This window comes from Filicampus tigris, chromosome 12 (genome assembly GCF_054856515.1).
Source record: "Filicampus tigris isolate MCC_2025a chromosome 12, RoL_Ftig_1.0, whole genome shotgun sequence".
NCBI classification, from domain to species: domain Eukaryota; kingdom Metazoa; phylum Chordata; class Actinopteri; order Syngnathiformes; family Syngnathidae; genus Filicampus; species Filicampus tigris.
In genome coordinates, this window is record NC_141228.1 from 11,922,000 (window position 1) to 11,936,269 (window position 14,270).

At 40.9% G+C, this 14,270-nt stretch overlaps 2 protein-coding genes across 4 annotated transcripts; both read left to right on the top strand.

Annotated features, from left to right (window-relative positions):
• The first annotated feature begins 476 nt into the window (after positions 1–476).
• hnrnpm (heterogeneous nuclear ribonucleoprotein M) lies at positions 477–6,808 on the top strand. 3 transcript variants are annotated; one of them, XM_086048007.1, is made up of 16 exons: positions 477–708; positions 1,217–1,398; positions 2,866–2,918; positions 3,609–3,616; positions 3,724–3,817; positions 3,892–4,122; positions 4,290–4,443; positions 4,551–4,600; positions 4,676–4,733; positions 4,864–4,968; positions 5,048–5,092; positions 5,180–5,254; positions 5,338–5,436; positions 5,547–6,136; positions 6,230–6,281; positions 6,405–6,808. In XM_086048007.1, the coding sequence occupies exons 1-16, from the start codon at positions 626–628 to the stop codon at positions 6,566–6,568; spliced, it is 2,043 nt and encodes a 680-aa protein (XP_085904133.1). In that variant the 5' UTR covers positions 477–625; the 3' UTR covers positions 6,569–6,808. The 3 variants fall into 3 exon arrangements, with proteins under 3 accessions (XP_085904133.1, XP_085904134.1, XP_085904132.1); XM_086048008.1 differs by having other exon boundaries at positions 5,186–5,254; XM_086048006.1 differs by lacking the exons at positions 477–708; positions 1,217–1,398; positions 2,866–2,918 and having other exon boundaries at positions 3,109–3,616.
• A 479-nt stretch (positions 6,809–7,287) lies between these two features.
• timm44 (translocase of inner mitochondrial membrane 44 homolog (yeast)) lies at positions 7,288–14,270 on the top strand. The gene is made up of 13 exons (XM_086047249.1): positions 7,288–7,362; positions 7,780–7,884; positions 8,047–8,250; positions 8,336–8,416; positions 8,510–8,659; positions 9,271–9,407; positions 9,537–9,622; positions 10,788–10,880; positions 11,222–11,346; positions 11,776–11,826; positions 11,988–12,077; positions 12,779–12,889; positions 13,560–14,270. The coding sequence occupies exons 1-13, from the start codon at positions 7,333–7,335 to the stop codon at positions 13,677–13,679; spliced, it is 1,383 nt and encodes a 460-aa protein (XP_085903375.1). The 5' UTR covers positions 7,288–7,332; the 3' UTR covers positions 13,680–14,270.

The window sequence follows — 14,270 nt, forward strand, 5'->3', positions numbered from 1 at the left end:
CATAACAAAAAATCAATGCCACCGCATTTTTCAAATGTTTTCGAGGGAAAATAGAACCAAAAATTATCCATATTGCCTTTCAATAATTGTTGCAACCAATTAAGTTTTATCATGCCATTCATTGCTTCGTAATCAATTACATTTAGTCCCCCTTCTTCAAATGATTTCACTGAATCCCCTTTCTTTATATAATGATGTTTGTACATGGGTGAGTTACTTACAACCTATTTTCGCTGGTGAGTTCATATATAATCAATGAAAATAAAACTATCCAGTATTCGTGAAGCCGTCCCACCCTCTGCTGTTCATAACTTGGAAGCACAGCATCATAGTTTAGTCAAGTATGTTTTGTTTATCTTTAACTTGAAATCGGGATCGCAACAGTATCATCGAAGCACAGTATTCGCCTTTTATATACTTTTATTTTTGAGGGAATAATACGGAAGTAAGTAGGTGCCTCTTTACACATTTTCAAAATTCTGCATCCGCCCATCAAGAAAAGAATCTCCGCCATTTTCTCAACGTTGTGCGCAATCGTTCCTCTTGAAGTTAACTGCAGTCTGCGGACTTATCTTTAAGAGAAGTTTAACGCATTCATTTCGTAATCAGTTTATCGTCAAGCACCATGTCCAACGAGCAGAGCGAAAATACTTCCGACAAAGCTGGGCAGCAGCAGCAGCAGTCGTCGCCGCAGCAGCAGCAACAAGGGTAATGTCCACTCTTCAATCCTTTCTTTGTTAGCCCCCTAGCTAACCCAACTAGCTAACTCGGTGGTTAACATCACACGGTTATGACGATTTGGGCACATCGTGGAAACATGCGAAGTTGAAGATTTGTGTGGCTGTGGGTAGTGTCAGAGTCCCCCTAAATAGTTTTAAAATGGAATCGGCTCTGTCTGTTTCCTGTGTATAACGTTAAGGCATTCCCTCGTTGGGGACTAGCAGCCATTTTACGCTCGACGCTGCGTTAGCAAAGTGTAAGATGATTCGAGGTTAAAATTGATGTATTTATATTTAAATGACAATCGCGTGTGAATTTTGTTTTTACGATGATGTAATTTCAATATTTTTAATCACCAGATTTTGTAGTGACCATCCGTCTGTGACGTGTCTTTATTAACCACCGAGACATCTGAAATGGAGGTGTGCTGTTGGCTTAGTAAAAAATACCCGAGTAATTATCTGTAATTATTATATGTGTATTCCCCGCCCCGCAGAGAAATGAACGGGAAGGTCAAACACGAGGGAAATTCTAGCTGGAAGGAGAGGCCTCAGAAGAGAGGTGGAGGTGGACGCTTTGAACCCTATGGAAATGTGAACAAGAGATACCGAGTTTTTGTCAGCAACATCCCCTATGATGTGAAATGGCAAGCTCTAAAAGACCTGATGAAAGACAAAGGTAAGGGTTCTGGATTAGAGGGATCATTCAGTCTACGTGATTGAAGTGGAGTGTGGTAGATTTGGGGGTTATTGATTGCATTACCAGTGCTTTTAAAGGGCTTTGGGATTTTTCAGTTGCACATCTTTGGAGAAATTGTGTGGTTTGGAGAGAAGGCCCCGACATATTTTTGCGGTCGGTTAATGATTCGCGGTAGGTTTGCACTGAGGCTGTCGCCTTGGAGGTCAGACAGAATGGCCATTTCAGTTTGAACTTTTTTGAGCAAAAATGTCCCGTGGTTTTATGAGAAGTCTGTTTAATTCCCAATTTCATATTACAAATGAGTTATAGCCTAGGGCGTGTGTAAATGTGTGCTAAATGAGATGATATCAACTTCAATGAATTGCATGACAGAAAATCTGTCTTGCTCTCTTGGCGATGTGCAAAACATGAGTTTTCATGTCTTTCGCCCCCCTCAAAAATGAAAAATTCTAGAAATTTGAACAGTTTTAAGATTGAGCAGGGAAATCCCCTTTCCAATGTATATTGATTTTGGACTTAGTATTGGTCCATCCTTGTCTTTAAAAAAAATATCTTAAGTAATTCAGTATATTGGAGCTTGTAAAAAAATAAAAATAAAAAAGCATGTTCAGAAATGCGTATAGCGGTCTCTTTAAGAAGGGCTAACTAGTATCTGTTACCTGATTGTGGAGTTAAATTTCATTTTCTTCTTTTAGGTGTGTCCTTGACAAGCCAAATGTTTTCTCAGCAGGTCTCCATGTTGTGCCAATCAAAGACGTGTGTTGGGATTGTTTGGGGTACAGGTCTACAAAATGAAACAACTTCTTACGTCACACTGTCCTTGTCTTTAGAGGTTTGGTCAATTTTGGTGAACAGGCCCTGTATCAGGAGTGAAGGGTGTGGTCGATACTGAATCTAAATTGTACTTCATAAAACAGCGCACTAAGAAAACACGCTTCATCACTGTTTTGCTCACAAATCTCATTACTGTAACATGAGGCTATGGTCAGTATATTCATCGGATTAGGCAGACTCAGCTGTTTGACAAAGGTATTTATGCATTGACCTGAGGTTTACGATGGTGTCTCAGTGCACAAAGGTTAGCAATGAAGCGAGTCATGGTTTTGAACAGGGTTTGCATTCTTCCTAAAACGTTTTGTCAATCATCACGTAGGTGTTTGATTTCCAAACGGAAAGACTTATGGCAAAACGTGCATAGCCTTAGTCCCTTGTTTTGGTGCTTTGGGAGAATCTTTTCAAAGGACAGGGCTAAGGAGTACATTTTGGTTAAGAAAAAGTTTGCTTTTTGTAGACCTGTACCATATTGTGCTGCGACAGAGGTGCTGGAGGAAGGCTCGGGACTGCAAGTCTGAGCTCACTGGCCACCTTTCTTGTTTCCACTCTAAACCCCAATTGTTCTCTCGGCTTCTCTCCCTTGGTGTGTGTCGTCTGGGATCTGATTTGTAGTGGGTGAGGTAACGTACGTGGAACACTTAATGGACGCAGAAGGCAAATCAAGGGTAAGTGCAAATATATACAAATACACAATTTTTGAACTATCCTTGACAAACTTGTGTTTGTCAGCTTTAGTTTCTCTTTCATTGTTGGGCAATTGTCAGATTCCGAAACCTGATGGAGTGGATGTGATTGTGACATGTCGGAGACATGTCCTTTGTGGTGTCGCCTGTGACCTTGACGTGAGGTCATTTTAGGGTTGATGCTCTTTAAGGACTTCAGCTTTCTCTTAGCTTCTTAGGTGTGAGATAGCTATGCACTCACACAAATGTACCTATTTTGTTGCTGGAATTTCTTGTAATGACCTAAAGAAGGTGAAGTCTGCAAGTGGCGGTCGAAGGTCTTAATGATGGTTGTTTAATCCCAAAATATTTTTAGAAAGACGAATCTTTCCTGGAATAGTAACCTCCAATATATCTGTATTGAGGAATCCAATTTCATTGTGGGTTTCCTCTTGGATGTTGGACAGGAAAAAAAAAAGCATGTGACTGCTTTGTGTTATTGACGAGACATTTTGTTCAGTAATTGAATAGTTGTGGCCAAGGATTTAAGAGTGTGGTAATTATGTTTTGATGTGCATGATATTAATTTTGTGTTAAATAAAATCATCTTGTAAAATATCGTTAAATGTGATTTTTCTAACTTGAATCAATCTTTTCATTTCTGGGTGGTTCTGTGGTCTTCAATCAACAAAGGGGTGTGCGTAAGTAACTTGTATTACTTTTATTATGTGACAGGCTCTCATTATAACGGTGTATTTGTATGACGTTGCTATAAACTTAATCTTACTGGTTGTTTCTGGTTTGCTAGTGTGGTTGAGTTTAGGACTGAGGAGCTAATGAAGAAGGCAGTGGAGAAGGTCAACAAGCACAACCTCAATGGCCGTCCCCTGAAAGTGAAAGAGGTACGCCACAGAAACAATTAACACAATTATTCTCCCTCTCCCAAAAATGGTCACTGATGAGAATTTTTGTTTAGGACCCTGATGGTATGATTGCTCAGAGGGAAATCAGCAAGGCACAAGGGGGTGGAGGACCCCATGGTGGCATGGGTGGAATGGATCGCATGAACATGGATCGAATGGGCCCTGGACCAAATGGCCCCATGATCAACGTCCCCCCCAGCCTGATGAACAACCCCAGCATTCCCATGGAGATCATCCATGGCCTGCAAGCGGGGAGGATTGGCAACACAGTCTTTGTTGCAAATGTAAGACTTAAATGATATGATGATGAAATCCAGGGATGCAATGAAAATTCAATGACTGAAATGTTTCGAACAATTTCCGTTTTTGTGCATCCCAGATGACAACTAGAGAATTGCTATCTGTCCGTGCACTGATGTAAGTCCTAACTCTGCCTAAATTATTACATCAGCTTGACTACAAGGTGGGCTGGAAGAAACTGAAAGAGGTGTTCAGCATGGCTGGCGTGGTGGTGAGGTCTGACATCCTGGAGGACAAGGACGGAAAGAGCAGAGGGATGGGCACCGTTACGTTCGACATGCCCATCGAAGCGGTCCAAGCTGTCTGTATCCTTACAAAATGGCTGCTTCCCTTAATCGTTGGAATTATTTTTAAGTCTATTGACCAAGTCTCAAAGTATTGCAGTCTACTGCTTTCCTTAATGCATTTGCAGCCATGTTGAATGGACAGCTGTTGTTCAACCGGATCATGCATGTAAAACTGGTACGCTGCCAACACGCCCCTACAGAACAGTTGATCTTCTCTTGTGATTTCGTACATTGTTTTTGTCCCCTTCAGGATGAGAAGTCCATGCCCAAAGATTTTGGACCACCTGACAGAGGTGTATCTCTTCCACGTAAGCTTAAAACGTTTTAAATATCTAAAACAAATGCATCACAGTAGCATTCATATCGATGTCTGTAATATCTCTTAATGATACCTGTTGCAACATTGCTTTATTTATTTATTTTTTATTTTTTACCCAGGTGGCCTGAGTGGTGTTGGTTTGGGTTTGGGGCCTGGTGGCCAGCCTATTGATGCTACCCAGCTTAACAGAGGCGGTGGTGGAATGGGCAACATGGGCATTGGAGGTTATTATTGCCAAGTTCTTATTTAAAAGAGAACAGGAAAACATTTGGTTGCTCATTGGTCTTTGGTCTTCTTTCTTAGGAATGGATGGAATGGGCTTTGGCAACATGGGAAACCGTATGGGAGGTATGTTCCAGAACCCAAATCTTTCTTTTCAGGATGTTATGGTGTGTATGTTTTCACTACTTATGTACTATCATTATGCGGTCTGAGATTTAGGAATGGACAACTTTGGAGGAATGAACAACATGGATCGCTTTGGCTCTTCTGGGATGGGCAGAATGAATGGTAAGGAGTTGTGATACATACAGTAGAAAGCAAACGTGTAAGGCTTACGTCATATCAAATTGTTGCATCTCTTGTATTATCAGAGATGGACCGAGGTATTGGTGGTGGTGGGTTTGACCGGGACTTCGGTCGAAATGAAATGGGCATGTCTCGCAATAACTTTGGAGATTCCTTTGATAGAGGTATGGGATAATGTCCTTTGAATGGCTACAACACACCAAAGCGGGACAACACATAAATACCAGACTGCATATGTAATCATTTTCTATTTTGACTTTTCTCCCTTATACAGGAAATTCCATGGGTATGGACCGCATGAATTCTGGAATGGACCGTCTTGGAACAAGCATGGATCGCATTGGAGGGATGGATCGGATGGGCATTGACAGGATTGACCGTGTGTCTGACATGGACAGGATGGGCTCTGGCTTTGACCGTCTTGGTTCCGGGATGGACCGGCTGGGACCGACTATGGACAGGCTTGGAGGTGGCCTCGACCGTATGAGCTCCAGTATGGATCGCCTTGGCCCAACCGGTTTCGACCGCTTGGGCCCATCAAATTTGGATCGCATAGGCTCTGCTCTGGACTTTGGCTCCCCAATGGGCATGGATCGCATGGGCAACACTGGGCTTGACAGAATGTCCAACAACTTCGACCGCATGGGCTCTACTGGAGGTCTTGACCGCTTTCAGTCCGGTGGCCTTGATCATATGAGCTCTGCAATGAACCGGATGGGATCTGGTGGCGTCGGCGGTCAGTTTGATCGTTCTTCTGATTTGGATCGTGGCTTCGGTGGAAATTCCTTTGGAGGAGCAGGAGCGGGAGGCCCAGGCAGTGGAGGAGGAAATATCAGAAAGGGTTGCCAGATCTTTGTCCGCAACGTATGTCTTTGATCTCGCATAGAGTTATTGCGTCTATTGAGACATTCTTATATGGTATGATTAAACATTTGTTTTTGTTTTTTTGTCTTGTAGTTGCCATTTGACTTTACATGGAAGATGCTGAAGGATACCTTCAATACCTGTGGTAAGGTTGATAATCGTCAATGGAAATACCACAGCATTGATTGTAATTCATTACATATTAATCGGCACAATTTGATTTAAAAAAAAAAAAAAAAAAAAAATCCCCCTGTGCATTTCTTTGCAGGTATGGTGCAGTACGCTGATATCAAGATGGAGAATGGCAAGTCCAAGGGCTGTGGTGTGGTTCGCTTTGACAACCCAGAGACTGCTGATCGTGCTTGTCGTACCATGAATGGCTATCGTCTGAATGGACGAGAAATCGATGTTAGGATTGATAGAAATGCATAGGTTGTTCTTGTTTAGCAGTTGTCATCAAGCTGCTGATGTTTATTTCACTATTGTCTAAATTTGCCAGACTTTCTTCTTATATTCCCTTGGTTTGACATTTGTCACCGTGAAATTATTTTAGTATTGTTTTAGTTTGTCAAATATGTTGTTAGTTTGTAAAAGCTGTTTTTTTCTTTCTGATATGCTCCATCTTACCACTTTGTAATTCAAGGTGTTTTGATAATAAACTTCAACCATTAATCTTGACTGTTTTTATCATAGCGTTTCACACCCATACATTTTAACCTTTTTGTCACTACACCTGTGACCCTAAGCAGTATAGAAGATGGATGTTCATTTTTAGTCAAGTGTACTTGACTATATTTAATGCGATTGCTTCATGGTTGTATCACACAAGTGGCCATGTTTGAACGGCTGTAGTAATCCTTCAGCCGTTTTGTCTTCATCCCCAGGTGGCTTGGCGAGAGGTGATGCTACCCTGAACAGGTTGCCCGCCAGTCAAACGGCACATAAGCATTCGCAGCTATGGGCAAATACTTTGAAAATTTTAATTTGGAATGTGAGGAAAAGCCGGAGAAATGTCACGCAATCACGGGGGCAACATGCAAAACGCAGGACGGTCAGACCTCGGATTTGAATTTGAACCCGTACCCAGTGCAGACCCGCCCCCACTGCAAGTTAGCCAATGAAAACGAAGATCCTCCCCCAGCAACATGGCAGCTCGACTCGATACCGGAAAAAGGTCAATAGTAATCAGATTCAAGATGGCGGCCCCCTTGTGTCACTGTTATCAGGTGAGCGTTTGGGACGTTTTGCGTTCACCGAACGCTTGAAACTCAAGAGTAGTCCGGGATACCCGGTATTTCGACTTATATAGATCGCGTGCAACTGTTAACTGGTCTGTCTGTAGCTTTTCTTGTTTTCCCTTCGACTAGACGGTGTGTGGATTGTAGCAAGAATGTCAAGTCTCGCTACATTTTCCGTCATTGTACTATGCAGACAAAATTACGCAAAGTATTGCGAACAAAACTGACCTTTCAAAAAAGAATTTGTGATGCTTTAACCAAGTTGCTAAAGTAACACTAATTCAGTTTTAACTCGACTGCAAATGTTAACACCTCGTCTTATACTCGGTGAACCTAGTATGTGTGTTCATATTTGTATTTCTATCCAGCATAGGTTTATGGATAATATTGTACGTCTGTCATCAGGTATGTTTAAAAAGATACTCTTTGGCATTCCCCTCATCTTTCTTGCTGCTGCACAACAGAGCAAATGTCTTCAGAATACGGAGCATTTTCACAAGCACTTATCAGGTAGGAGGATCGATACATCATGTGTAACCTCAATCAACATTTGTACCGTTGACATTTCCATCAGTTTTTTAAGCTCTAACAAAACTGCCACGCGGACGTCTTCATTTATTTATTTCCTGTGTTATGTCCGTACTTTATCTCGATCCCTGAAATGCTACAAAGGTGCCCCAGCCCTCACTTCAACAGGTGAGATATTCATCAGGGGAGAGGGGCGGAGGAAGAAAAGGTTTCCTCGGTGAATTCCTGGACAACTTGAAGCAGGAGATGAGCAAAAACAAGGAAATGAAAGAAAACATCAAAAAGTTCCGGGAAGAGGCAAAAAAACTTGAGGACTCTGACGCACTGAGGCAAGCGCGCCGGAAATATGTTAGTATCTGACCACGCATATTGCATTTGTGTCCATCTATGTAATCCATTTGGTTGAGATGGTAAAACATTGTCTTTGTCCTAGAAAACTATTGAGTCTGAAACAGTAAAGACTTCTGAGGTTCTCAAAAAGAAGTTGGAGACCCTCTCGGATACAGTAAAGGAGGTAAATGCCAACAGCCTCTGACTCATTACATTTATGGTCTTAGGATCAATACGCGGCCCAAGTTGACGATTCATTTGTGTTCTTGGTGAGTAGGGCCTGGAGGAGGTCACTCGTACAGAAATTGGAAAGAAGATTAAGGAGGGAATGGAGGAAGCAGCCAAAACGGCAAAGACCTCAGCAGAGAGTGTCTCAAAGAGTGGAGAGTTGCTGGGAAAGACTGGTGCTTTCAAAGCTATATCACAGGTTTGGATCCAATGCTGCTTTGTGAAATGAACGTTTTCAAAGTGTGACATACGCATCCTTATGGTGGCACCATTGGAGATTTTTTTTAAAATTTGTAACATATTTTAAACCTGTAAAGCTACAGTAACTTAAGATAAGCCTATATCAGTTAATATTTGGTGAGAGGTACATGATAGACAAGTTTCAGCGAGTTACAGATCACACATAGGGAAACATATTCACGCTGTACATCTATGGACAATTTATAGTGTTCAATTAATCTAACTTGCATGTTTTTGGATTGTGGATGGAAGCCCATGTAAGCACGGGGAGAATATGTAATGTGTATGGCTGCGATTTGAACCTCAGAACTAATATGCCACGGTGCTGCCATAGTGTATTTTAAAGTAATTTTTCAATTGTATTCTGAAGATGTTTGTCACAAGTCCATAAAATCCTGAAACTTTGTGTGACAAAATGAACTGCATAGCATCGCCAACACAAAATCGTAGCTATCATATAACATTTTAGAGAGTCACTGTCCCACTGGTGTGAAAAAAAAAAAAGACTACTCTAGAATGAGATTTTCATGTTGAGAGTTTCACTGTATTACTTTGTGTACATGTTTTCAGGGTATGGAAAGTGTAAAGAAGGAGATCGGCGATCTGGGCCACACTGGCCCTTACCGGCCCCCACCTCGACTCAGGAAGAGGAGCGAATTCTCCTCAAAGGGGTCATCAGATGACAACAAGGTCTTTGAAGCCAACGAGTACGTGAGTGGCCACCTGCTTTGCTCTCATGCTGAGAGGGGCACGCCATAGCCATGTTCTCCTCTCCGGACCAGGGTGTTGAATTAAACACATTAGCAAGGTTCTCATCTTTTGTATGTGTTATTTAGGGAAGCCATGGGTATGGTGCTCCACAAGGACTCCAAATGGTACCAGCAGTGGAAGGACTTCAAAGACAACAATGTGGTCTTCAATAGTAAGGAAACAAACTCCTTCATCCAGTACTGTTGTATGCCACAAATGCCAGTTGTTCTTTTTGTTTTGTCATATGAAAATATGAGCCCAAGATAAATCATTTCAATACTTTTTCCACCATTGAGAACCATATTACTGAGCAAATCAACTACAAAGAAAGACATATTTTTGAGGGTAGAAGTAAAAATAAACAACCGAGATAATGTAGTTGCAGAATTATTCACACCTTTTCATAACAAATGGGGGATGTTGCTCATAAATAACCAGTCATGTTCAAACTTGTGTTAAATGAGTTAGCGCACACTTAACACCATTTAAAGTTGCTCTTATTAACCCCCAATTGAAGTTCAGATGTTGTAGAAGTCTATTTCTGTCATATTTTGCTTTCTAGTTGAAGCCTGAAGTTTTTGTGCTAACACAACTGCTATTTTTTTTTTTCCCCCAAAACATACCTTTTTTGACTTGTTGCCAGAACGTTCAGCCTTGGCTTCATCAGACCATAACACTTTTCCCCACATGCGTTTGAGAGATTTCAAGACAGTTTTTCTAACATGTAGCCGGTGATAAGGTGATTTTCTTTGTAAGATGAGGCTACCTGACCCCGTAGCTCAAAAATATAAAGAAGATGGGACATTGTTGTCACATGTATTTTAATAAACAGCCAGGATGGACTTGCTAGAAATTCCTGCAGCTTCCTTTTAATGTTGCTGTTGGCCTCTTGGCCTTCTCTCGACTTTTTAACAATGAGATCCTTCTGATGTTGGACAAGTTCTTTTCAAATCACGGCTTGTGATATAGGATGTGACTACAAAAATGTCACAAACTTCTACAACAGCTGAACTTTACTTAGTACTTTAAATGGTGGCAGGTGTGTCCACCTAATCCTGGTTTAATTTCAGTTATCCTTGGAAAAATGTCATTTCTTTTCAATTGAGTTGTACAAGTTGTAGGGTGGAAAAAGTTTTGAAATGAATTATCTTGGTCTGATTTTTTTTTTTTTTTTTAATCTCACAAAAACCTGGCATTTGAATAGGGGTGTGTTCCTTTTTTTTATCACTGTATGTCTCAGTGTTTCACCAGCTGACCCCTATGGGAAGCCGCATTTTTACATTTAACCTTTGTGATTATGCGCTCTACTTTTTCACCAAACTCCATTCCCACTCCAGGGTTCTTTGAAATGAAGATGAAATACGATGAGAGTGACAACGCTTTCATCAGAGCATCACGGGCCGTCACTGACAAAATGACCAACCTCATAGGTGTGAGATCTAATAGTCTACATGAGTCATGCTGTGAGGGTTATTCAAGCTGGTACAGGAAAAGTATAGTAGAACTTGCTGTATCATCTGGCTTGAACCTTGAAGTTAAATCGGTCTATAGCCATCATTGTAACTTGTAACAGTCTGTTGTTATGTCTGATAAGGTCATTTAACAATATCTTGTGTATCTGAAGTGTATAGTGATTGTAGTTTTCATAATTATTTTGTAGTTTTATTAACATACGGAGAGAAATACATGTGTGCAGCGTGTACCTGAATTACAGCCAGTCTCTTGTTTGCCGCTAAATGCTTTACTGTGTTTCATCATCGCACATGTCCAGGCGGACTGTTCTCCAAGACGGAAATGTCTGAGGTACTGACGGAAATTTTGAAGTCGGACCCGTCCTTTGACAAAGATTCTTTCCTGAAGCAGTGTGAACATGACATCATCCCAAATATTTTGGAGGTATGCAGCAAACAGGGAGGACGTTATTGTGGGGTTTTGTTAAGTCGGTCGTTTAATGCAGCCCATTTTAATGTACAAAACTGATTCCAAAGTATGGAAATTGGGATTGGGAAAGTTACGCTAAAATTTGGCATTGCCAGAAAGGTCTTGGTTGTCATTTGTTTGTACGAAACATACATATTTTGTGTTTGTAATATTACCTTTGGATAATGGATGGATGTCAACATGGTCCAAAATCTCAGTTGAGTGTTCTATCTGTAGCCTTTAAAAATCAAAACATGCCGATACTTCTGGAGTACAGTAAGAAGTCATAAAACATGAACATTATTGTCTTTGTAAAAGGCTTTTCTTTGAAACAGTTTTTGTGTTGGCTCTTTGATCATTCAGGTGTACCCTAATGACATTATTTCCTGTTCTTTGTCCATGCAGTCAATGATCAGAGGGGAGCTGGAGGTGTTGAAAGACTGGTGTTATGAAGCGGTACAACTTTTCTCACACACGCCCACTACTACAAGTCCAAAAATTGACTTTTGACAGTTGAACTGTTAAGATGATAGGGGTTCACTCCTGCCATGTGATCACAAATGTTAAAGTTATCTTTTGGTTCTGTTTTTTTTTTTTTTTTAATTAATAATGTGCAGACATACAGTCAACTAGCACACCCGATCCAACAAGCCAAGGCCATGGGTTTTCAGTTCCACTCAAAGATCCTGGACATCGACAGCATTGATGTAAGTTCCAACACACTGCCAAACTCTGCCAAGATTTTGCTCAAAATAGATGAGAAACAGCAGCTGCTCAAAGAAGCCGTCCTTAGCGGCTTCCCCCAAATCTCTGACAGATGGTCGCCACCGCTGGCGCCATGATAAATTCGGGAAGGTAATTGCACAGAACATCAATGCGGGAAAAAGACCAAAGCAAATCCCCATGAGGCAGTGCTCACTTTTATCGTGAATGATCTCGCCATGTTTTATTATTGAATAACTAAATAGGGTAATCATCTGGGAAATGACGCAAGGTACTTTAGTTGCATATACTGTACTTCACCCTGTACACAAAACGGATGTTAAAATGCATTTGGATAAATATAATTAGAAAGAGAACTGCATTAAAAAATATACAACTTTATAAAAGGTTCAATGCTCAGACACTGTCAGAGACGATTTAATTGAATTTGTATTATTGTGGTTGTACAACTGTTGCTAATATTTTCTCCCATCCTGGAGCTCATTAAAATGCTTCAGTGCAGGTTCTACACCACTGCACACAATAGTGGCATTAACGCACACAGTACATACATTATTGTTAAGTTACTACCTCTCTAACAGTCTTCATCAAAATATATCCTATTGTTTCTGATTGATTGTATTTTGTATGCAGTTTTTTAAAGTGTCAGTTTGAACACTGTGTGTGTATGTGTCCCCTTCTCCAGCTGGCCATGGGGAAGATGATGGACCAGGGTCCGGTATTGATCATCACCTTCCAAGCTCAGTTAGTGATGGTAATACGAAATACCAAAGGAGAAGTGGTGGAAGGTGACCCTGTAAGTCCCACACACACAAAAAAAACCTCACACATGCACATACATAGGTTTATTTTAAGGTTAAGGCTATATATAGTAAATTGTAAAATATGCGTGATTTCTTTATGGTAATTTTGATTTGAACATGAATATTACTACGTGCATTTGGTGTATGATCACAAATGTGTGACTCAGACATGGGATATAAGTTGGCCGATTGTGACACTTTTGGCTGCAGTTATTTATATCCACAACCCTCAACCGCTACTACTTCATGAGCTGTAAATCAGCCAAATTGTCTATTGCAGTGCCTCAGGGACATGTGGTGGTGTTATGGAGGTCAAGGCATGTATTCAAGAAGAAAGTAAAACAGCCTCACAATTCATCACATATTGACTGTCTCACAATGGGGACATTTACAGTCTTCAACAGGGTTCAGATCAGGCCACTATAACTATGTACACCTACAGCATTAGGTACATATAGGATATATGTATCAAATTGATTGACAATATCAGAACTATATTCGTATTATTGTTTGCAGTAAAGAGCTGTCTAATATTGTGCCCTTCAAGTATCACAAAATTTCATAACTAACATCTAATTAGGTATATCGTCCAGGTCTACCTAATATTGTTGCGTCACATTTGAGAAGAACGATGAGTCATGGTCTCACTTTCTCTCTTGCTAGGATAAAGTTCTGAGGATGATGTACGTGTGGGCCCTCTGTCGAGACCAAGAGGAGCTCAACCCGCATGCTGCCTGGAGACTACTTGACATCTCTGCCTCAAGCACCGAACAGATCCTTTAAGACTTTTTGATACCCGCAGGAGCAAATCTCGTTCATCCGGGGAGAGAACATCCTCAACCTGAACACTCTGTAATCACATGGGGAAGAAACAGAGTCAGCTCACTGCAGAAAATATTTCTGCTTTTTTTTATGTCTCACACAAGGGGGCGGTAGAGCTCCGACAACACTCATGTACTTGAACCAAGTCTGTAAGGTGCTGGACATCCATGCCCCACTACCCCCAAAATTCTTTCGGTCCGGATGGCAAAATATGCAGTAAACATTACAAAAGATTGCACCAATTCCTCCCCAGTCATGTTTTCCACAACTATTATTCCCCATTATGTCTGGGCATCTACAGCCTAATCCCCTGCTTGTATGATAATCATCCAGTGTTATAGTCAAACTGTCAAAAAGTCTATATTTATTATGAAAAACTTAAGATAAGCTCCCCACCATCCCGTGACACACACACACACGTAGGCATTTTTTAAATAAATGTCATCCTCATAAGAATCAAAGACACAGTCCAAGCATTTTTATGATTCCGTTGTTGGGTGATGTCTGCACACAAGTAATTATTTTTAGATTAAAATTCAGTCTAAATTGTCA

Coding starts and splice junctions, on each gene's coding strand:
- hnrnpm (XM_086048007.1), top strand. CDS start 626: ATGTCCAACGAGCAGAGCGAAAATACTTCCGACAAAGCTGGGCAGCAG. Junction 709..1,216: donor CCGCAGCAGCAGCAACAAGG/GTAATGTCCACT, acceptor CCCGCCCCGCAG/AGAAATGAACGGGAAGGTCA. Junction 1,399..2,865: donor AGACCTGATGAAAGACAAAG/GTAAGGGTTCTG, acceptor TCTGATTTGTAG/TGGGTGAGGTAACGTACGTG.
- timm44 (XM_086047249.1), top strand. CDS start 7,333: ATGGCGGCCCCCTTGTGTCACTGTTATCAG. Junction 9,408..9,536: donor AAGGTCTTTGAAGCCAACGA/GTACGTGAGTGG, acceptor TGTGTTATTTAG/GGAAGCCATGGGTATGGTGC. Junction 11,347..11,775: donor TCATCCCAAATATTTTGGAG/GTATGCAGCAAA, acceptor TTGTCCATGCAG/TCAATGATCAGAGGGGAGCT.